Source organism: Leishmania mexicana, chromosome 31, assembly GCF_000234665.1.
Source record: "Leishmania mexicana MHOM/GT/2001/U1103 complete genome, chromosome 31".
Classification (NCBI taxonomy): Eukaryota; Euglenozoa; class Kinetoplastea; order Trypanosomatida; family Trypanosomatidae; genus Leishmania; species Leishmania mexicana.
In genome coordinates, this window is record NC_018335.1 from 688269 (window position 1) to 711831 (window position 23563).

General features: G+C 54.9%; 6 protein-coding genes across 6 annotated transcripts; all 6 read right to left on the reverse strand.

The window, feature by feature from the left end:
- Window positions 1–490: 490 nt before the first annotated feature.
- LMXM_31_1802 (conserved hypothetical protein) lies at window positions 491–952 on the reverse strand (the record flags this gene model as incomplete). Its single annotated transcript, XM_003877976.1, has 1 exon — window positions 491–952. One exon carries the CDS (start codon window positions 950–952, stop codon window positions 491–493), a length of 462 nt encoding a protein of 153 aa, XP_003878025.1.
- A 4535-nt stretch (window positions 953–5487) lies between these two features.
- Window positions 5488–7455, reverse strand: LMXM_31_1810 (putative protein kinase; the record flags this gene model as incomplete). Its single annotated transcript, XM_003877977.1, has 1 exon — window positions 5488–7455. One exon carries the CDS (start codon window positions 7453–7455, stop codon window positions 5488–5490), a length of 1968 nt encoding a protein of 655 aa, XP_003878026.1.
- Window positions 7456–13723: 6268 nt separating this feature from the next.
- Window positions 13724–14311, reverse strand: LMXM_31_1820 (putative iron superoxide dismutase; the record flags this gene model as incomplete). Its single annotated transcript, XM_003877978.1, has 1 exon — window positions 13724–14311. One exon carries the CDS (start codon window positions 14309–14311, stop codon window positions 13724–13726), a length of 588 nt encoding a protein of 195 aa, XP_003878027.1.
- Window positions 14312–16237: 1926 nt separating this feature from the next.
- On the reverse strand, window positions 16238–16864 carry LMXM_31_1830 (putative iron superoxide dismutase; the record flags this gene model as incomplete). Its single annotated transcript, XM_003877979.1, has 1 exon — window positions 16238–16864. The coding sequence occupies one exon, from the start codon at window positions 16862–16864 to the stop codon at window positions 16238–16240; it is 627 nt and encodes a 208-aa protein (XP_003878028.1).
- A 2402-nt stretch (window positions 16865–19266) lies between these two features.
- LMXM_31_1840 (putative rab11B GTPase) lies at window positions 19267–19917 on the reverse strand (the record flags this gene model as incomplete). Its single annotated transcript, XM_003877980.1, has 1 exon — window positions 19267–19917. One exon carries the CDS (start codon window positions 19915–19917, stop codon window positions 19267–19269), a length of 651 nt encoding a protein of 216 aa, XP_003878029.1.
- Window positions 19918–21060: 1143 nt separating this feature from the next.
- On the reverse strand, window positions 21061–22845 carry LMXM_31_1850 (chaperonin HSP60, mitochondrial precursor,putative; the record flags this gene model as incomplete). Its single annotated transcript, XM_003877981.1, has 1 exon — window positions 21061–22845. The coding sequence occupies one exon, from the start codon at window positions 22843–22845 to the stop codon at window positions 21061–21063; it is 1785 nt and encodes a 594-aa protein (XP_003878030.1).
- Window positions 22846–23563: the final 718 nt, after the last annotated feature.

Genomic DNA, 23563 nt, shown 5'->3' on the forward strand with positions numbered 1-23563 from the left:
GCAGACAGGAGACGGGTACCTCAAATGGCAGAGAAAGATGTGCTCGTGGAATTCCAGGTTTTATGGGCGAACTCCTGGAAAAAGCAGGGTCGATCGCCTATCAAGCTGGGTGGCCTCATCATCATGTTTGTGCCGAAGATAGTTTTCTGCCTACACGGACGGGCAAAGCTCGGCAGACGATAACAACGCTGTCCAGGCAGACCCACATCCCCAATCAACTAATTCCTGCAGTAGAGTTGGCGGAGACACAAGAGACGCACACACAGACAGAAAAAAAACGGCACCACAACCTCCGCGTGCACGGATGCCCTCTCGCGTATACGCCTCGAGTGAGGAGCGGGAGGGAAGGGGATTCCATCGAGTTCGTTCAGCAGGCGCCTTAGAGCGAGCCGCTGACACTCTGGAGGCCCGCAGCGAACGCGCGCGACAAGGCATCCGCCCACTCGTCGGCCCTGCAGACAGCTCTCGCCAAGAACTCACACCTTGTGCGTCAGCGATGACGTTTGCGGCAGCACTTCTTCGATGCACTGGATCGACCCACAAAACGGCCGGCCTCAAACCCAGCATTGTAGAACGACTGCACAAGTGCCTGAATGTCCTCAGGAAGGCCATTCAACGTTGGAAAGCTGCGCGAAAGTATCTCGGACTTTGCCGACATCGATCCCCGTTGCACTCGCGCCCCTCCCTCTGATGCGGCTGTGCTGGACGATGTCGCTGAAGCGGCCACACGCGCCTTCTCGCTGTCCGATCCCTCGGTTTCCGTGGACAGGACGGATTCATCGTCATCCTGCGTCTCCCCACGAGTATCTTTCACGGCGCCGGCATTGTCGAGCTGCTCATTAAACAACTTCAACAGATACGCATCGTCCCAAAGCGCCTCGTCGGCGCGCGAGTAGGTTTCGCCCGTCGCCAGCTTGCCGTTGTGGCCGCGCGAGCGCCGTGCACTAGACATGGAAGAGAAGCAAGCTCAAAGGGAAAGGAAAACAAATAACGGCAACGCGGGGCACCGTGCAAGAGCGAGACAAAGCCTTTTCGCCACACCTGCTCACCAGTAGAGCGAAGCGAAGGCGAACACAGCACAAAGGAAAAAAACGCCAATGACAGGGAGTAGGGTACCGCTCAGAGTAGCGGCACAGGAAGGAGGGAGGGAGGGGGCAGTGCATGTTGTTTGTACCCCATGACATCGGGGAGGACAAAGAACAAAGAAGGGGTGGAGAAGACAGCTGGCAGTGCACAAGGCGAGCATAGCCTCGAATCCGAACTCAATGCACTGCTCGCCGAAGCTGAGAGTGCATCAGCAGTGGTAAGGGGAGGGGCATGGGCAGCAATCATCACTGTGTATCAGCCAGTCGCCCACGTCATCGCGGCACTAGAGACGGAAATGGAGCTGCCGAAGCGACGACAAAAACCCTGCGCGATCCACACACACACACACTCTAGAAAGGAAGACACATGCATGATGATGGCAGGAGGCGCACAGACACCTACAGCAGGTGGCTTTGATTTTCGTTCGTAACAATGGTAGTCTACCCAGAAAAAAGTCAGCAAATTTACGCATACAGAGCAGCCATAGCAGCTCACCTATCGCTGTAGGAATCCGGCTGAATCCTATTCGTCAAGACCAAGCCGGCCGGCCCCAGAAGCGGACCATATCCCTAACGGGTACCTCTCGCCTTTCCTCATCCCTTCTCCTCAGTGCGCCGTGATCGGCGTCAAACGGACCAGGGGTGCACTGCACACCTTGATACCAGCCAGTCGCGTCCCGTCTCCTGCTCAAGGGCGGAGGCGGTGGCGTCTGGCATGCGGGTAGTAGGGCTTGGTCTAGGCACATCCCAAATGAGTTCAAGGAGGATGTTGTCCAGCCTCGGGTCAGGGCCCGAGATCCAGCACAACCTGCCTTGTGCCACCCTTACCCCACTGAGTCGCGTAAAGCCGCTCTCCTCCATCAGGCTCTATGGAGATTCCCCACATTGGAGTCTGGGGGACTCGGTGGTGCAACTCCGTGGGGTTCTCCACACGCTTCCGGCATCCGGGCCACATCAGTTTACCCGGCCGGTTGGAAGAGTTGCCGCATGTTTTTGCATCCACACGCCTCGGGGTTCATTGGTATGGGATTCCCTTCGCGCCTTCTCCGTCCATCACTCGTGTTTCCCTCCCTTCTGCCTGTCCTGTTCGGATACGACAAGTCACGCCGTCTATGCTGAGTAGCGCGTGCGCACAGTGCTCGCATTGTGGGATTTCGGGGCCTGTTTCAGGACGACGTTGCTGCCCAGGTGACTCGCTGTCTGTATCTTCCATTTTTCGCAGACGTCACGGAGAGGAAGGCGTGCCTGGACGCCTTGTCTGCATGTGCCACGTTTCCCAGAGTCTGTGGCTGCATGGAACACTCCACGGTTTCTTCAATCCACACACCCTTGACAGACGTCACTGTTTAGTGAACAAGAAAAAACGCGGAAAAGCAACAACATCCACATCACGACAGCATCAGAGGAAGGTGGTGTCCGCCGCTCACCAGTCAAAAAAAAAGGACTCCAGTATGGCTGTCTCCTTCACCCACCAAAGCTGCCGAGGGAGTGCGTGGAGTAAGAGGACGGAGAGCGGAGAAAAGAGAAGGTAAGACAGGAGCCGCCGCCGTAAAGGGTAAAGCAACGTCGACTGAAAAATGGTCGCGAATAAACAGAAGGGACAGGGAGGGAGGGAGGGAGGGGGGAGAGAGAAGGCACAAAGTCAAAGGAGGGAGGGAACAGAAAGTAGAGTAGACCCTCCCCCCTCCCCCTCCCCTTCTCTCTCTACCCCGCAGCCACGGAAGTCACGTGCACACACAAACACACACACACACAGGGAGAGAGAGGGATGAAAACACAACCAAAGGAAGAGAAGCAGGCCGAAAAAAAAAACCTCTCTGCTGCTGCTGCTGCTGAATGCCATACGGGAAAGGAAAACCAACCGAACAGAGAAGCACAACAGAAAAGGGGGCTTCGTCTTTCTTCGTGTTTTTGAGGTGTGCCCGAATGAGCTCATGAGAAGGGAGAGAAAGGGGAGAAGGTGCAAAAGGGGGTGGGTGGGTGGGGTGATGGTGCGATGGCGCGCAGGAAAACAAAAGAAAACAGAAAGGCAGCCGCGAAGCAAAGCTGGATATATATATATATATATACATCTTCTCCCTATCCCTCTTGTTGATGATGTCGCCTTTCTTGCCGTTTGAAGAGGCTTCGCGGAGAAAGCAGACGGGCACAATATAGTAGAAAGCACGACAGCATCACCGTCCCCGTCCCGAGCTAGATAGACTCCGTTGGATGTAGTCGTGGTGTCAAGGGCAACAAAATCGGGGTGATATCTGTCTTGCTATTGGGAACCTTATCCACAAGCGAAAGAAAAGGGCCAGCCTTGTAGATCGTGGGAAACGGTTGCTCAGACAAAAGGAGGCAAGTCCCCCTGCTCTCACAGAGATGAGCACGAGAGCGTCTACGATGCTGGAAAAGCGGCAGCGAGGTCAGAAAGACAAACAGAAATGCACAGACGGAGACGGCGGGGTACGAGGGAGGAGGTGCGCACACGCTTGCGGGAACAACGGCATGGACACAGCGGGGGGGGGAACAAAGGCCAACAGGCGCCCGGACGTGAAGCACTTTCACCCTCACCAACCACCATTACCCCGTCTGCTAGCCTCCACCATGAGATGTAAGAGAAACGACCCAAAAGGCCATACCTCCCCCCCCCCACATACCAAATAAAAAGGATACCTGTCGTAAGAGAGAGGTACATGTCACCGCCATTCCTGCCACTATGTAAACACCCTCTAATGAGGAACGCGAGAAGAGGCGCTGCCGGAGACGTCAAGCAGCTCCAAAACGAGAAAAGACAAGCAAAAAAAAAAACGAAGCTCACTTATGTGAGCGCAGAAAGGTGAGAAAGAACGCTGGCGAGAACAGTAGGGCATGTGGTGCTCGCGCTGACAGCACTGACCTACACAGAGAACTAGACCGAGACACGATCCACCACGCTGAACAATACGCACAACGACGCAAACCACACGAAAAAGAGCAAGGGAGCTTGCAGGGGAGGGGGAGGGGGTCCCGCACCGACCGCCAAGTGACGACGTCGCGACAGAAGAGGCGGATGCAGGAGAAAAAAGGAAAATAAATGAGCATCGAGACACAGACGAACCCGAAAAGGACTTTTGCGGAAATAAGGGCAAGAAAATAAATAAAATGAAATCTCAGACAAGACAACACGAAGAAAACATACACATCACAAGAGAACCACATCCGCAGCACTTGCGTAAAGCAGTTTGCTTCCGTTCGCAAAACGTCAGAGAGCGTCCGTGTGTGTGTGTGTGTGTGTCACAGGACGGAGGGGGAAGGGGGCCAGAGATGGAAGAAAGAAGAAAGAGGCTGTGTAACACGTAGGGCCGTACCCGCAGGCATAGAGCACGTCCGTTATTCAATAGCATACACACGCGTCTACGCTGTGTCGGTGTACAGAGGAGAATGCAGAGCCGCCTGCCCCCACAGCTTCCTTGACACAACGGGTGGAGAGATGCAGGGGGCTGTTGGAGGGCAGGAGGGGAGGCTTACGCTCAAGGCACGGACAGTGAAAACAACTCGAGAACAAGACCCATCCGTTCATTCCAAATCCTTCGCAAGCAAACATGAGACCACCGGCGCAGCTAACAGTGGCGGCGATCGCCTTCACTGAACACGGAAAAGGAAAAACAACAACAGCGAAAAAAAAACAAAGAAATATCGCTCGTCCTCATCCCTCGGCCATGCCGCACCGCTGTGGCCCGATCAAAGCGTACCACGACCGCGCAACGGAGCAAACAAAGCAAGGACGCGCTCACATCTTTGTTTCCTCCGACAGGAGCGGTGCACTCATTTGGCGGGCGTAGGAAAGGAAAGGGGAGGGGGAAGGAGGCAGGTGAGAAGCGAAAGAGCGCGAGGGCTCGTCATCCGCACTCGCTGTCCACGAAACGATTTCGCTGCAGTAATAAATAGATACATACCACAAAGGAACACGACGGCGGAAGTAATCCGAAAAGGGAGAGGAGAACACACACATATGCATACATACACAGAGTCCTACGGCAAGAAACCAAGGAAAGCAACAGCACACAGTGGAAGCGGACAGATGCACTCTGTGCAGCATCGAGGGACCATCCTGTGACGCATGGGGAAGGCAGGTGCGCACGAGGAAAGCTAAGGATAGATAGGGCTCGGCGCGGTGATACCGCTGCCTAACAAGCGGAGTAGGGAAAGAAAAAAGCAGGAGTAACGTGGATAAGAGCACACGAGCTGACGAAGACTGGTGGATGTCTCATGTACACCCGGCAATGCGTCTTCGGGCTCCCATCTCCTTCAGTGCGGTTACTCCTTGAATGAAGGGCGGACAGCATCCTCTTCTCGTCCCGAATAACTCCTCCCTCTGCCTTTCCTCTACCTCGCGCTCTCCTTTGCGCTGGCCTGCCGTCATTGCCCTCCAACCCCCCTAATCGATCTGCAGGACACGCATGAGCGCCTGCATCCAGCGGTCCAGCTCCTCAGCACTAGCAACGCCAAAGGTGATGGAGTTGGTGCTCTGCATCGCAATCGCAAAGGCGTAGGGTGGCTTGTATCCATCGGTAGGAGACGCAGCGTTCCCCACACGCACGTGCGCATCCTCCACCTCACACGGGCTCACCGACTTGATGGAGGAAAGCAGCACTCGTTTGCTGCGCTCACCGCCGCCAACGGCCTCCTTGCCCTTGGACAAGGAAATTGTGAGCGTGGTGCCATCGAGCAGTAGATACCGCTCCTTCCAGACACCGTTGTGGTTATCCTTGTACACCACGCCCTCGTATCGCATCGAGGCATTCTCGGTGACCGTGCGCTTAGCCACTTGTTGAATGGCCTCCTTCCCCTCCGCAATGCCCTGCAGCACAAGTGCCTGATCCGCCGGGTCGGCAAAGTAGAGTCCCTGTCGGTCCATCGTCGGGTTCGCCGCAAGTGCCGCCGCATCGTAGCTGATAAGAGAATGGATATACCTTTCAAAGACACAGAGGTAGTGCTGCATGACAGGCCTGTGCAGCAGCTCCTCAGCGCTTGGACGCTTCTCAGGCGCCTTCTGAAAAATGGCGACGAGTAACTCGCGCATGTCGTTGGAAAACTTTGGCTGCGCGCCCCCCTTGCTGTTCGCGTCGGCCGTCCCTGATGTCGGTGGCCCTGTGGGTGGAACAAACTCCTGCTCCAGCACGCACATGCGCAGCTCCGGCAAGCTGGAAGCCTCGAAGGGACGGCGCCCACCCATTAGCATCTCGTAAAGCACAACCCCGGCCGCCCAGATGTCCGCCTTCTTGCCGTAGCGCTTCCCTTTCCACATCTCTGGCGAGAGGTAGTACGGGGTGCCGAGAAATGTGCCGGCAATTGTCTCACTACTGACAGTGCTCTCGTACTTCTGGGAGAAGCCGAAATCGCCCAGCTTGAGGAAGCCGCGAGAGGTAAGCAACACGTTTGCACTCTTGATGTCACGGTGGATCATTCGACGCGCAGAGATGTGATGCAAGGCCAAGAGCAGCTGCACAAAGTATGCACCTGCCTCTCGCTCCGTCAACAGCATCTGAGAATCCGTGGTGCCAGCAGTGCCACCTGTTGTGGCTTGGCTGCCCGCCTCAAGAAATGGACGCACCGCGGAGGCGTTGTACAAGTTGCGGCGCAGGTCACCGCGATCCGCAAGCTCTGTCACGATCACCACAGTCTCGTCATCGCTGTCGAGCACGTAGTGCTCGTAATAGCGGATGATGGCGAAGTGGTGCGTGTGCGCCAGGCACATAATTTCGGTCTGTGCGTACTGTCGGTCTTGCGACATCATAGCGCGCAGGTCCATAACCTTCGCCACATACAACCCATTTGGCTGTGTCGGGTTCGCCAGCGCATTGCTTTCAATCTGCGCCTCCACCATGGGCCGTGCAGTCGCGTCGTAGGCCGGGTTGCGCTTCACCACGTACGCCTCTCCGTAGGCGCCTCTGCCGATGGAGCTCATCTTGATATACTTGCTGCGGCTATCTTTGTCCCCGATAATGTCGCTCAGACAGATGTACCCGACATGGCTCCCGCCCTGTCGGATGGGAATGGGCGAGCCATTGTCGTCCGCCGCCGAGGTAGCGGAGTTCGTGCAGCGGTTGCCCCCAAAGCCGTCGGGCCCATTTCCGGCTCTCGCGGGGGCGGTGCCGAGCCCCCTCGCATCCTCTTTGCGTGGTGCTGCCGCCGCTGCTGCGGGCGATACGGCAACGCCATCTCTACTGGGTTCAGTGGTGCTTCGTTCCCACTGCGCGTTCACCACAGGCATCGGCTTCGTCGCTGAGGCGGCACTTCCGACGTTGTTGTTGGAGTCCGTTTTAGTGACAATGTAAGTACTATCCACATCTGTCGCACCTTGGTAGTGGACATTGATTTGACTTTTGGACAACCCGCCGCCCATGATGACGCCAATGGTGGTGTGCGAGGAATTTGTTTCACGAGAACCAAAAAGAAGCTACTTATGAGGCCAAAAGCGCGACACTGACAGGACTGACGGAACACCAGCAACGACCGGGACACAGGCACTCCGGATCTCGAAAACAAACAAGACGCAGAATACTGGCTTTGCTACGGGTGCTGAGCTTGCAGAGAACAGCACAGAAACGAAACAGAAGGTCGCCGACAAACAGAAAAAAAAAACATACAAAGAAAACGTGTCTGCGCATCCAAGAACGCACAGGCGATTTTTCAGATGCGAAGAGGCGGGAAAGGGGTGGAAGCAGCACAGGAGAGATGTACAGGAAGAGAACGAAGCAAGTGCCTTGTCACTTGTGCAAGGAAGCAAGACAACAAAATGCAGGAAAAACAAAAAGGGAGGCAGTAGGCTGCGACACAGTTCAAGGTACAAAATACAAAATGAGGCGAGGAGCGCTCGCTGGACACGCAAGTAGTCTCTGTCGTGTTGCCGCTGCACTCTTTTTTTCTTTTACAGGTGCCAATCTCTAACTAACAAAAAAAAGAGAGAGGCGTACGAAAAAAGGGTTACCAGTAGAGGTGAGAAGGGCAAACAGACAGAAGAAGAGGCCGAAATATCGGCCACGGGTTCAGGTAGTGGCAGCCCCGCTTGGGGTTTTCTCTTGCTACAGCTGCACGCCAACAACAACAGAGAACGTGATGGTAATAAGGTGATGAGCACAGAAACACCACCCGACACACAACAGCGACAGTCAAACCTTCGCGTTCGTGGCACAGTGTGTATCGAAGAATTGCGCACACACACACCGGGGCGCGTGGCAGTCCAAGGGGAGGAGAGAATGGCACGGAGGTCACGGAAATGAGAGAGCAAGAACGAAAAGATGAACGCACGAGTGCAGAGAGAGAGAAAGAAAGTCGACAGACCCTCGTGTGAAGAAAACAAAAAACAAAAGCACCCTTTCGTGCGGGGCGCCTGCACGTGTGTATATCGCCTGCGTGAGCCTCGGGAATCAAAACGTGTGACAACGCTCAGGTGTAGGTGATACGAAGGAAAGCAGTGGTGCACCAGACGTCTAAAGAAACTTACTCGTACGCGCCAGAGCCCTCTCGCGACCTCCAGCAGCAGTACCCGCGCACACGAACAAGTAGCCGGCAAGCCAGCTTCCGTATACAAGGCCGAGAGAGGGTGAGCGATGGGGTAAGTAAGGGGGAGGGGCACCACTGAGCTGACGGGAAGGAGAAGGGAAGAGATGTTGTGACTGATCCTTTGAGACGCCGAGAGTCAGTGACTTGGAAAGAGAAAGAGAGGGAACAGAGAAGCTGCCGAGAACACAACAAAAATCAAGCACACAGAGCCAAAAACAACCACGAGTGCACACACGCGTAGTGAGAGGAGGAGGAGTAGGGGGGGTGTACGCAGTGATACCAACTTACCACTCAAATAGGAAAACAGAACAAGGATTGAAGCAAGGCACAATGTATAATATGGGACGCGAAGAGGGGAGGGAACCCTAAACCACTACAACAAAAGAAAGTCGCCAACTAAAAACGCCAGAACAAGAACAGAAATAATAATGAAGGGGAAAAGAAAAACCTCGGGGGAAAGTCGGAACAGAAAAAAAAAGGACGAGAGAAGCAGTAGTAGTAGCGGTGGCAGCAGTCGATGCAAACAGAACGTCAGATCCCACACACTCACCGGCAAGTAACCAGAAAAAAAACGACAGAGAAAAAGTGTCGCAGTGCAAGCCTTCCACTTCTTGGGGATGTGTATATCGCTGTATGATACAGTGGGCGTGGTAAGGGTGTAACCGAATTAAGACGGCGGAGGGAGGAGGAGGGGGGGAAGGGAGTCTCTCTCGAACGCCCCCACCCCGAAAAAACAAAAAACAAGCAGAGAGCAACACGAGAGAAACAGAGGCCGCCACACACAAATGAAAACACACACACACAGAGAGAGGGAGAGAGGGAGAGAGATAGAAAGGAGAGGAGAGGAGGGACGGCCAAAAGAAAATGAAACCAAAGAGTGACGCGACACAATGCCTTTTCTTGAAGCAAGAAGTCCACAGGAAAAAAGGGGGAAAAAGGGTTTTTTGAAGATTCTTTTTTTTGGGGGGTGGGGAGGGGGGGGCTATTCGGTTTTCTTGGCTATTTCCTTGTTCTCTTGTCCTGTTGTCCACGATAGAAGCATAAACCGACGCGCGAGCTCGACAGCACTACACGCACACGTACACGAAGAAGAGAAGGGAAAAACGGGGGGAGGAGGGGGGCGGAGGGAGGAAAAACACGCGCACACACACACACAAACAAAAGAAACAACACGGGAAAGAGGATGAAGCAAGGAAGCGAAAAAAAAAGGTAGAGAGAGAAAGGGCCACAACACACGTGATGAGGGTGTACAGTACAGAAAGAGAAGGCGCCACAGACGGAGGTCGGTCTCTGTCGGTCTCGTTAGCCTTGCTGAAAATCTGCTTGAAGCGATTTCTCTACCTTTTACTCCTTTTTTTGGTTATATATTAGTCCTACTGACAAATAGCGGTGCAAAGCGAAAGGCAGAAGTCGGTTGAGCGGGTTTGAGGGAGTGAGGGCTTGAGCGTTCCCCAACACAAGATTCGGGCGTGTAGTGATGATATTGATGTGCTGGAGAGTGTGAAGAGTAGGTGTCCGCGTAGAAAACGTCCACAGTATGGCCGAGAAAGCGGAAAGGCAGAGAGAAACAGGTTTAGCTCATGAAGACAAGGTGAAGCATATGCAAGGTGCTTGACCAAGAACACGCACATCGTTGGGCCCCAGTGAAGCGCCGCCGCCATCCACAACACTAGTACCACCTGCTTCTGCTCCAGCGCTCGACTTCTGGAAGATGGGACGCGCGAGACGCACACAAGTGAAAGACCGCCCTCGACACGCATCTAGATCAGAGGTCACGACTCGCTGAAGAAAGAAGGAAAGCTCCCTTCCGTGATTCTGATTTGCGGCGAGCCAAGGAAGCAGGGAGCGTGTGTGATGACGAAACGTGCGTACCGCGGTCACGCCCCCGTTTCAGTGTTCCTTTGCCGTCATCGCACGCAAAAATGGCTGCCGAGATTGCGACCTGACCGCACGTTTGCCTGTCAATGACTGTGACGACATCCAGGGGCTGGAAATGGGGGTCCCACGCTTGAGCCCTGATGGCGCGATAGCCCGTGTTTTTCTTTCCGTCGAGACGTCTGTCGCAGCACACGTTTTGGCCTCCTTTTACTGCCCTTGATAGACCGCCTATGTGTCTTGAGTACTTCGTCATCATTGCATAAGGCATAGCACACACACGCAGAACCAAGCAAGCAAGCAAAGACGAACACGAGAGAGGAGAGAGGTGGCGGCCACACTCTGGAGGAGAACCGGCAACAACACATACAGAGGAATGAAAAAAAAATACGACGACGAGACTCGGAACGTGACGGGGAAGGAGGAGGAGGTGCAAATTTTGCGTTCTCAGCACATGGGACTCACGCACACACGCAAAGATGACACGGTGAGGGAAAGAGACCGCTGAGGAGCCACATCGAGGGACAAAAAAGCGCCAGACCCGTCCAGAGAAAACCTGGGAACCAGTACAGTGCGCCGGTGGCTACAGACGCTTACGCGGCATTTTACACGAGCCCGACACACAAGCGAGACAGGCTGGGCACGAGGAGGAGAACAGATCCGCAGCAGGGACACTGAAGTCCACTTGAGGAAAAGCGAAAACTCTTGAAGTCGCTGTAGCTTTTCCCGCGCCCCACCTTTTTTTCTAAACGACCGTCCGTGTGCGTCGCACGCGGGCACGTCTTTTTCTTTCCCCTGCGTTTTCCTCCCTCCTTCCTCATCCGTACCGCCACTGGTTTGGCATCGCCGTTCTGCAAAGTACATAAGCATGTATTTATATATATATATATGTATACGTGTGTGTGTGTGTGTGTACGTGCGCTGAAACAACACCCCTCTTACCACCTTCTCGTCGACTTTTTGTTTTCTTTTTGTGTGTTTCCTCGCGTGTGCCGATCTCTCCGGTTCTTGAACACCAACGAAACACTCGGGGAGAGAGAGCGAAGAAGAGTGCCAGAACCACATCACATATCAACGACTGGCGCATGTAAAGGTGAGGGAGACGGAGAGGTCGCAGAAGATAGCGGCTCACAGATGGAAAAAAAAACGGAGAAACGGCACAGCAAATTACAAAAAGAGCCACCGGCTTCTACTCTGTAGATATATAGAGCACAGAGAGTTGGAACAACGGTGTACCCCTCACCCTCTCCTGCCACCCTACCCTTGTCTTTACAGCTCTCCGCCTTTCACTCAGACTAACCGTGAGGCAGAGGTATACCTGCACTCAGCGTGCAATGATGTGAAGCGGGATAGGAAATGAAGGCAGAGGCCACAGCAGGGACGGCAAAGGAGGGGTTAGTGAAGATCACAGCAGTCAGACGCCCACTAACTGGAGACGCAAGAAGAGGGAAACAAAAAGTCACACCCGCCGAAAAGCGCGTGAGCATCTTTCCGCTTCCTGCAACAAATTTAATGCACGCGCAGCCGTTTTTTTTTTCCTAGCTCCTCTTCCTCGGTCCTTACGCGTCGTTTCATGTGTGCACAAGGAACGGTTCTTGACTTCTTCGACGATCGTCTGTATGCCGCTTTTCATGGTTCGCGCCTCCTTTCCAAGTTGTTGTCTTCGCAGTTGTTGTGCCTGCTCCTCTTTTCCCGATTTTGTTTGTTGTTTTTCCATAGCCGTGTCCACACCATCTCGTCATGGACCACAGTTGGCGGGGATGGAAAGCACAGGAAAGAACGAAACAAAAAAAATGACGTGGGAGACAAAAATAGGGCGGGGGTTACACAGCAAATGAGGCCACGTATGTAAGAGAGTCCTTCCTGTGTGATTTCCTGGGCTATTGGCCCACTCCCCCTCCTTCCCCCACCCCCACCCGTCCATCATGCCTCGTCTATCACGCCCTTTTGTTCCTGTTCACACTAGCCCTTCGGTCACTTCCTCGTGCTATCACACACAGCAACAACGGCCAACACACAAGCGAGAGCCGCGGGACGAGGGGGCATGACAGGAAGGGAGGAGGAAGCGCGAGGGAGGCGAAAGACAGACACGGCGCATACGACGCACCCGAGAAGTGCGGTGGTTGGACAGAGGACGAGGAGACGCCTATACGCTTCTTTCGTTCTGTTTTCCTACCAAAGAAACGACGCATTTCTGCAAGAACAACAGTGAAAGTGACACAGATACGGGAGAGAGAGGCGACGGGGACGAGGGGAGGTAGAGGGCGAGAGAAACAAAAATGAAAAGCACGAGAGTAGCGAAAACGAAAAAAGGGGGGCAACACGTGTGCGTCTCAGGGCCAAATAGTAAACGCAAAAAAAAAGAAAAAAAATGAAAAGAGAATACACGCTAGTGTATCAGAAAAGGAGAGACCAAAAAAAAAACACGATCCAAGTCTGCCGAACAAAACAGAAGGGAGACAGTGGAGGGGGAGGGAGGGAGGGAGGGAGGTCGAAGGATCCCGATACTAATAAACGTCGATGCGCTCAATAAAGCCGTTCGTGAGAGTGCAGGGGGACGAGAGAGAGAGAAAGAAAACGATTGAGAAGCAGCGAGCGAAAAGGAGGTCAGGTGCTGCCGTAGCTGCGGGTAGTTGCATCTTCGTCTCGCTTAAAGCTTCATAGAAAGCCATGGCAGCAGTAGTCTAAGAAGATGTTAGAGAGAAGCAGCGAAAAGTGAGAGAAGGGGTGTTATAGGATTCACAAAGCAGAGCAGTGCTTCCATCCACCATACTCTCACCCTACTTACCACTTGAACCGCAAGCATGAGCAAACGACATTGTGCGGGGCGCGAGTGTGTGTGTGTATAAATAGGCACTTTCCAGGAAAGACAAGTAGACAAGCACCGCCGCATAACTCCCCCCCCCCATGGGAGGGGGACTTCACTTCTGGTTGGAACAACACCGTCGAAAGAGACAGACCCCCGGTCACGAAGATAATGCTGGGAGGGAGAGAGAGAGACGAAGAAACAAAATGGAAACCAGACAGCGACATAGAGGCTACGCGTTTCCCACATACAAGCAGAAGCACCACCATCCTTGCGCTATACCATTCGCTTCGTTCTCTTGTCTTCCCCGCTTTGCTGTTCCAGCGAGGGCACCAGCAAAGCTCAGCCTCCCCCCATCCCTCGGCGCCACCAGTTACTCGCTCGACCTCTCTCAACGCGAACTCCAAAGTGTGCACCGCTGGGCAGCTTAAAGCTGGTTAGAGGCGAAGCCCCAGTTCACCATGTTCCAAAATGCGGTCACGTAGGCCGCACGGTCGTTCCTGTAGTCGATGTAGTACGCGTGCTCCCATACATCACACGTCAAAATGGGCACAAGGTTGGGCTCCGTGAGCGGGCAGCCCGCGTCGTGCGTCTGGAGCACCTTCAGCTTGCCACTCGACGTGTCCTTCACGAGCCACACCCAGCCGGAGCCAAAATGACCGTTGGCCGCAGTCGTGAATTCCTTCTTGAAGTGCTCGAAGCTGCCGAAACATTCGACGATCAACTTCGCCAAATTTCCAGACGGCTCGCCACCGCCGTTCGGCGACAGGCACTGCCAGAAGAAGTCGTGGTTGAAGATCTGAGCCGCACAGTTGAAGGTGGGGCCCTTCTCAGACTTGATTACTTCCAGCAGCGACTTCGACGCAAGTTGCGAATTGGACTCCGCGGCAGCGTTCAGCTTCACGGCGTACCCCTTGTGGTGCTTCTCGTGATGGAAGGTGACCTGCTCCTTCGACATGCCCTTCGACGCGAGCGCGTCGTGGGGGTACGGTAGCGGCTTAACAGCGAACGGCATGATGAACGAAGAGAAAGTAAACAGGGATGTAAAAGAACGGTGACAATGGCACGTGCGTTGTGTACGTTGTCCGATTCGTAAGCTGGCTGAGGTGGAGAGATGTTTGTGTGTGTTTTCTGCCTGAAGGACCGAAAGCAAAGTTGGTGAGGCTACACGCGGCAGCGAAAGAAAAAAAGGGATAATAATAAGGGATGAGTAAGTGAGAGAGAGAGAGTGCTGCGATCTGTTCCGTTCCAGCGCGTGTGTTGGCAGAAAAGGAGAGGGGGAAGTGCCACATGTGCATGTTTGTGCAGGTGGGCATGAGATATGGGACGCGGGAAACGGAGACAGAGAGAGAGAAGGATGCAACAAGGGAGCACGGGGAGAGTGCATGGGGGCAATGGGGGGAGAGAAAGAGGATGGCAAGTAATGGAAGCGCGCACGCGGAGCGCGCGTACAGTGATGTCAAGACAGTACACGGCAACAGAGGCAGGGGTGAAGTTTGCGAGAGGAAGTAGTGAGCGACGAGGATTGGCGAGACTCACGGAATTGGGTGTCAGCGCTGTGGCTACAGCGAGCAAAATCATTCGAGACAGGAGGAGTGGGCGGCGGGCGTCCTTCGTGCGTTTACTCTCGGAGAGAGGAAGGGCCCGGCTGAGATACATCACCATGCGACGATCCGTACCTCCGACCTTCTCACTCATGTGCGTCTGCGGCATTCGGACTCTCGTTCTCTCCACCCCGTTGGTTATTAGCACCACTTCCTCAAGCCTTCTTGATTATCTTTTCTTGTCACGGTTTGTGTCGCTCCTTCGCTTCTACAGAAAAAATGCGCCCGACTAACGCATCATGACCAACCACCCTGTCCCTCGGCTCCCTCCTCGCTGCAGCAAAAAAAAGGAAAACGCAAACACACGCGCACGCACACATGTACAACAGTGCAGGCACAATCAGATCATGGTCACTGAATGAGGAAACGATATAGATATATATATATATAGATAGGTGTACATGCAAAAAAAAGATGAGCCTACAACATGCATCCATCATCTTTCGTTACGTTATACCACCACCACCAACACCACATCTATGCCTTCTCCTCATCCCACAGCGCACTGACATATTGAGGGCGGTTATCAAAGTGAGTTGAGGGGCAAACACACGCACGGAGAGACAGAGAGACAGACACAGAGATGCAGAGAGAGAGCGAGATACGGAGGAAGGCACAGGGAAGACACAACCCAGAAAGGGAGAACAAAAAATAAAACGTGGACGGGATATGAAAAGACAGGAGATGGACAAAGAAACACGCACGAAGAGAAGCCGTAGCAACACTGTAAAATTTCCTCGTTGTTTGTTGCTCCCTTTATACGGACAGTCGACCATCACCCAACGGAGATGCCGAATATAAATCAGCCCAGCAACAGAGCAGACGGAGCCGTTCATGCCAGTCCGAGAATTGCCGCCATCCAGAAAGGGAAAGTGAGGGAAGCCTGTCCTCCACAAGACCCTGCCTCCCTTTTTTTTCCTTTTGCTTGACTTACACAGAGGAGCGCATCACCTCCACATTCGCGCTGCGGCGCAGCAGTCCTCTTGCTGGAAGCAGGCAAATGTAGGGCACCAATCAAGAAGAGACAACACCGGCAGGATGGTCGAGATGTGTGGCACACGGACAGCGCATACGAGTTTGCGGGTCAAGAATGGCACGTCTCTTTTCGGGGGCACAACTTCCCTCGCGCCCATCGATTGGCAAGGTGGTGTGCGCACGCACACTCTGACAGCAAAACGGCACACATACACGTCCGAGCAGCTAGCACGCGCGTCCTTGGACTCCCCGCATCTCACGATAATACTCACAAAAATAGATACGGATGTGATGGAGACTCGAGCTCCGCTCTGCCCAACCGAGTTCTCGCGCGAGTAGGGGACCCCCGCTTCCCCTCCTTTTTACAGATCACTGTTGACGTGGTGGGAGCCGCCAGCGGCCCTGTAGCAGTGGTTGGCGTGCGACCAGTTCACCATGTTCCAAAATGCGGTCACGTAGGCCGCACGGTCGTTCCTGTAGTCGATGTAGTACGCGTGCTCCCATACATCACACGTCAAAATGGGCACAAGGTTGGGCTCCGTGAGCGGGCAGCCCGCGTCGTGCGTCTGGAGCACCTTCAGCTTGCCACTCGACGTGTCCTTCACGAGCCACACCCAGCCGGAGCCAAAATGACCGTTGGCCGCAGTCGTGAATTCCTTCTTGAAGTGCTCGAAGCTGCCGAAACATTCGACGATCGCGCTCGCGATTTGTCCGTGCGGCTTTGACCCGCCGCGCGGCGACAGGCACCGCCAGAAGAAGTCGTGGTTGAAGATCTGAGCCGCACAGTTGAAGGTGGGGCCCTTCTCAGACTTGATTACTTCCAGCAGCGACTTCGACGCAAGTTGCGAATTGGACTCCGCGGCAGCGTTCAGCTTCACGGCGTACCCCTTGTGGTGCTTCTCGTGATGGAAGGTGACCTGCTCCTTCGACATGCCCTTCGACGCGAGCGCGTCGTGGGGGTACGGTAGCGGCTTAACAGCGAACGGCATGACGCGGTTACGGAGCGGCAGGGAAAGGAAGGCGGAAACGCCAGTGAGAAGGACAAAGAAACAGCTCGAGGTGCGGGCGATAGAGCGTCTTGAGGCGAATGTGCGTGTATCGATATGTGTGAGCGAGAAACAGAGAACTGCAAGGGGAGAAACCGGTTCCAGCGCGGTCCAGAGATGTGGGTGGTGGAGGGTCAGCGCGGATGTGAAGGGAGAGAAGATGGCAAGTCGTATGAAGTCCGAAGCGGATTGATAGCAGCACCACCATGGAGCGCAGCCGCAGCCTCCCCCCTTCCCTATTCACAAAAAGGAGCCAAATCACACGTAAAGCAGGCAGTGGTGGAGGGGGCATTCATCCGCATGTCCCACGGATGCGAACCCCAGCCGTGCAACTCTCCGAGGCGCCGCTTCATCCTGTTCACAGCGGCGCTGCCATTTCGTGGCGCCGATGGCGTATAGATGGACTTGCTGCTCGCTCATGAGCATCCGTATATAAGCAGTTCGTTGGACATCGCACCGTGCCCACACAGTTTGCTGAGGTCCCTTGAGGTCTCAACGGCACACACACACACAGAGAGAGAGAGCACAAATGTAGGATCTATGTGCGCTTCACTCAATAACCCCACCACCTTTAGTTTTTTTTTTCTCGTCTGGGATGGGGGCAGGACGGCGGGGTCCTGGCATGCGTGCGTGTGCCTTCTTTTGGTTCCGCTTTCCTGCATTGTCTCTTTATGGGAACTCAAGACGACTGGAACGGAGGGGGGTCGCCCTACCCACCGGAGCTCCCCCCCCACACACACACACACGCACACGGAGGGAGGAGGAAGGGAAGGCGAAACGAGCAAGAAAACAAAAAGAAAACGTAACGCACCAACAAAAACAAAACGCACACCAAAGGAAATCGACCACACACACACACAAAAAAAAGAAACACCGAAAACGAAACAGAAAAGTCTTGAAAACGGATAGGCAGCTGGGGAGAGGAAAAAAAAAACGGGAACAGGCCACAGAAGGCGGTGCTTTGTGGCGAACCAAGACGTTCAAAGGCAAGGGCATCGCGCAGAAGTCGACAGACCGCGAGAGAGAGGGTGGCAGAAAGCGGGAGAGAAAGGGAGGCTCGAGGGGTGCAGTGCCCACTCGGCTGTCTCCACACTGACCCAGCAACCAGCCGGCCACAATCCTCCTCATCCTTCCCACACTGCGCTCATCTGTTGAGGGCCTTCAGTGCGCACTAGTCGCCCAAGCTAAATGATAATAGTCAGCCGTAATTGGCCTTTTCAGCCACCCTGTACCATCTGGGCGCGTACATGGGCCTCGTGCTCTGTACATAGGCGCTTCTCTGCAAGCGTAGCCCCTACACCGGCATCGATGGGAGAAGCACGCAAGACATAGGAGGAGTCGCAGGGCGACTCCGCCGACAACATCCCCGGGAGAGAAAAAAAAACAGTACATGAAAACGCCCAAAAAGAGGCACCCACGCCGACAAGAAAAAAAAGAGAGCACAGGTTCGGCTCAGTACATCTAGCACACGCGCAGACCGCACAACAAGGGATGCAGCAGCGGTCCACATCACCACACCCCATACGCATTCACAACAAGCAAGCACACGCCCTATTACACCATCCAACGGGAAAAACACTGCAGCCAAAAGACGCAAAGAAATCAGCCCACATGTATATATATTTCTAGTCCATCAGTCGTAGCAGAGAGAGAAAGGGATGGCAAGAGGCGGGAAAAACGACTTGAAGTCAAGTTGGGGGTGGGGAAATTGCACAGCGTCGGACGCACCTGCGTCGCCTCGGCAAGCGAACAAATATATATATATAAGCGCTGTTCACACAAGAAGTTTCACCGTTCCCTCTTCGCTTCCATAAGTAAGACGACATCAAGACTAGGGAAACCTGAATAATGATGATGTGAATCGCGCCGAAGCCCGGTGACGCGCATCAACAGAAACGTAGAGATGGGACAATCAGCAACGCATTCTGTCCTCTAGGAGAGGGGAGTTCACTTACTCGAACATTAACCACCCCCCATCATACAAGGTAGGAGCCGCTGAAGGGAGATGATCACTGTGAGCTCATGCGGCAGACGCCCACGAGCCGCAGCCCCACTTCGAAGACACCATCGCCGTGGAAGTCCCCCGCAAACATATAGACCAGCCGCCTGCGCGGTCGCAATCGGCGGTGGCGCAAACGAAGCGCAACATTTGGTAGAGAATGCTCATGTTCGCACGGATGCGGAGGTACATCATGTAAAGCGATGGATGTGCCCCTCCCTCCCCCCGCGGACAACTAACTCAGAGAGCATACCGCAGAACTTGTGGCCCGTGTGCGTGAGCGCACGAAAAAGAAACTCTGTGAAAACGAACGCTTTCAGTACTCACGCTCTTCGATTCCCGCGCTCTACGATGACACTGCTGCGGCACCGGCGGCTGTCTTGTCCTCCTTCAGAATGCCGATCACCTGTGTCATGAAGTCGTCCTTCGCAGGATTCTTCTTGTATGCGGCCGCCGTGGAAATAGCGCTTTCGAAGAGCTGCACCACGTTGGTACCATCAGCGGCGGAGACGTAGTACAGCGGAAAGTTGTGTTTTTCAGCGAAAGCAAAACTCTTTGTTGTGACAGACGGATCGGTGTCGATCTTGTTGCACGCTACAAGGCACGGAATGTGCTCACGGTAGACGCGCATCTCGGAGAGCCACTTTTCTAAGTTTTTGTAGGTCGCCTTGCGTGTGCTGTCAAAGACAAGGATACAAGCGTGTGCGTCGTGATAGTAACTCGGGTGAACCGTGGCAAAGCGCTCCTGCCCGGCGGTGTCCCAAATGTCCACGTCCACCTCCTCACCATCTTCTGTCACGAAGTCGTAGCGGTACAGGGTGAGCGCGTAGGTGGACATCTGCACAGGGATGTACCGCTGCATCAAGAAGCGCTCGACCAGCTTTGACTTGCCCACCGCACTATCGCCGAGCAGGATGAGCTTGATGGGCTTGCGAGCCTCATCAGGGCGGTTGTCGAAGACAATCTTCGGCTTTAATACCTTCACTTCTGCCGTCATGGTGTGTGCGTAGGTGTATTTGTTTCGTTTTACAAGCAACAGCAAACAAGAGCACGTGCGAAGATGAAAGTGTGGTGCCTCGCCCCTTCTCGCCGCTACCGCCTCTTGCTTACTGTGTGAGTCGTCTACACGATGCGTGTGTGCGCGGAGTAGGGTCACTTGTGTGTTGAGTGGGTGTATGGGTAGGCGTTGAGTTCCTCCCGTAGTGGCAGACGAAAACCTTCTTCACGTGAGACGCCACAGTGAGGACAGGCAAACGGACGGCATCGCGGGAGGTGAGCACAGCGCGAGCCAGAGAAGCGTGGGGGAGAAAAGGGAAGCAGAAGGGGGGGGCGTTGTGCGACAATTCTCCGCAGCAGACGGCAGATGCATGAGGCGCACCTAAATATAAATGAATATATATATATATATACATGGCGCCGTGGTATGGACAGAGCGTACGACGACATGAAAACGTCTCGGCACATCAGCTGCCTCCCTGACCTCTACAAGTCGTACAACGGTCAAGTGCTGCCCTGTCCATCCTCCCGTCAGCATACCAAACGTAACGCAAGAAGGGCCGGAGAAAGCATCGGTTGTCTCACCTCCTTTCACCATTCGTAGGTGGTCCTTATCGGTGCCGGACACCACACGCCATCGAGCCCTCTTGCTCGTCTTGTCCAGGTGTTTCGCTCCTCCCTCCCCTCCTCCCCCCCCCCATCGGTGATGGAGAAGGAGGAAAGGAAGAAAACGTGTGGAAGAGAGAGAAAGAGAGAGAGACACACACGCGCGCCGCGAACAACGAAGGAAAAAAAGAAAATAGAAAACGACGCGGCGCAGGGCAGCCGTCACACAATAAATACGAGCTGCGCACACACACACACAGAGAGAGAGAGCAAGAAGCTCGATATGCGCCGTTCATGTGGTGTATGCCTATGGGCCACACGCGGCACCAGCTATCCACCATCGAAACACTGCTGGCAGAACGTTGAGGCAAGGGTGGTCAAAAAAAGGGGGGCTCAGAAATGGAGGCGGCTCACGCCAACCTTCGAGAACCACGTCGGCTGACGATGTGCTGCTCGAGAGGGGGGTGAAAGCTCAGCCGCTACGCTCGGCAAAACACATCCCCGCGCCGCCACTCGCACTCCTTGCCGCCATCCTCGACTACAGCCCTTTCATATCAAACTTCATCGGCGGCGCCATCTTGGGCATCGGCGCATTCCGTTCATTTACCTGCTTGCGCAGCGTGTCGACGCTGCGCTTCTTCTCCTTGTCCTCCATCCCCTCATCCTCGATGCGCTTCTCTCGCCCTAGCAGGTCCTTCTCCACCACTGCCGCTTCCGTCGTAATCATCATGCCCGCCACAGAGCATGCGTTGACGACGGCAGACTTCACTACTTTCATAGGATCGATAATGCCTGCCTCGAACATATTCACATACTCGCCGGTCTGCGCGTTGTAGCCGAAGCTCGGGTCCTTGCGCGCGAGTACCTTCCCCGCGACCACACTGCCCTCTACGCCTGCGTTGTTCGCGATGTACCGCGTGGGCAGGCCGATTGCCTTCTTCACAATGTTCACGCCCGTGCGGATGTCCGGTGGAAGTCGTCGGTCCTTGGAGATGCTCTCGAGACGCAGGGAGGCTATAAGCAACCCGGTACCACCACCTGCGAGGATGCCCTCTGATACAGCCGCGCGCGTGGCGTTGAGCGCGTCGATGATGCGGTCCTTCTTCTCATTGATCTCTACTTCCGAGGCGCCACCGACCTTGATCACCGCAACCCCACCCGAGAGCTTCGCCAGACGCTCGACCAGACGCTCGCGATTGTACTCGTGGTCCTCGGCGGAGATCATGTCTTTGATCATCTGCACTCGCTCCTCCACGGCAATGGCACTGCCGCCGCCCTCCATCAAGATGCACTCGTCACGGGAGACGGTCACCTTTCGACACGTGCCGAGGAACCGCTCGGAGAAATCGTTCTGGTCCAGTGAAAGGCCTAGGTCCTCCGAGATCATCTGCGACCCTGTGAAGACGGCGATATCCTGCAGCTGGTTGATGCGCATGTCGCCAAAGCCCGGGGCCTTGACGGCACAGCCGCTGATGCGGCCCTGAATCTTGTTGTACAGAAACGTGTGCATGGCCTCCCCCTCCACGTCCTCGGCAATCACCAGAAGCGGACGCTTCTGCTGAATTGCGTAGTTCAGCGCGGGCAAGATGTGCGCCACACTCGTGAGTTTGCGGTTCGCCACGTAGACGAGGGCGTTCTCGAGCTCGCACCTTTGCGCCTTCGTGTTCGTCACAAAGTACGGTGACGTGTACCCACGCTCAAAGGACATCCCCTCCACCAGCTCTAGTTCCGTATTAAGCGAGCGACCCTCCTGCGTTGTGATTACGCCATCCTTGCCGACCTGCTGCATCGCGTCGCCGATCAGGCTGCCGATCTCTTGGTCCATGTTCGCCGAGATCATCGCTACCTGGGTGATCTCAGATTTGGAGGTGACGGGGCGAGACTGCTCGGCCAGAGATATGAGCACCTCCCGGCATGCGAGGTCGATGCCCCGCTTCAGGTCCATCGGATTCGTGCCACTTGCAACGCTGCGGAAGCCCTCCTTGAAGATCGCCCCGGAGAGGACGGTAGCGGTGGTGGTGCCGTCACCGGCGTTGTCGTTCGTCAGCCCTGCCACCTGGCGCACCAAGTTCGCCCCAAGGTTCTCGAAGCTGTCCTCGAACTCGATGCTCTTGGCCACCGTGACGCCATCCTTGGTGATCTTCGGGCTTGCGTATGGCATCTCGAGAATCACGTTGCGGCCCTTGGGCCCGAGCGTGACACCGACGGCCTTGACAAGGTTCTCAACGCCGGTAAGCAGGGCGTTGCGAGCCTCCATGCCATAGCGGATGTCCTTCGGGGTTGAGCCGTACTTGACGCAGCGAAGTACCGTACGGGAGAGCATCTTGCAAAGGGGTGGAAGGTGCTGATGGGAGTGTTCCAGTTTGAACTTTCTTTGCTTGATGGCCGCGATCTGAGCCACCACGAAGCGCTGCTCTTTCTTGCCAGGCGGTCCCACGCGCGTTCGAGGGTACAGTGACGCTGCGTCACGCGTGACAGGCAAATCGAAGAGACTTCGTCACGCAGACACGATTCGAAGCCAGCAGCCGATAAACTAGATGGGAGGATGGACGGTGTCCCCGGAAACTCCCCAGAATATACGAGTCCCTCCCTGAGAATCGGCCCTTCGTGGTCGTACTGTGGGACAAGAAGGCGAAGCAGAATACGAAATCGCACAAGGAAGGGGTAGGTGACACGATGGCAGCTGTAACAAGCAAAACTCTTCGCGGTGACGCTGGGGTCCCTTCACCGCCACGTCTGGGCACCATTAAGGAGCTCTGCGAGAACAGCGAAAAAGAAAGTAGCGGAGTCGAAAACGGTCGACGGAAACAGTCATGTGTACCGATGCCAGGGGAACCTACTGCCAAGGTCTACAAGGTCGCCGCGCACGTGGGCCGAGTAGTCCGCAGACGTGTACACAGACGAACGCATCACAACTCAGCGTCTGTCTTGCCTTTTCATTTTTCTTTCTACGTACTTGGTTGAGCCATGGCCATCTACTCTAAGTGCAAACCGCACACCCCGCGCCGTTGTGAGAAACGTCTGCGTGTGCTGTACCGCAT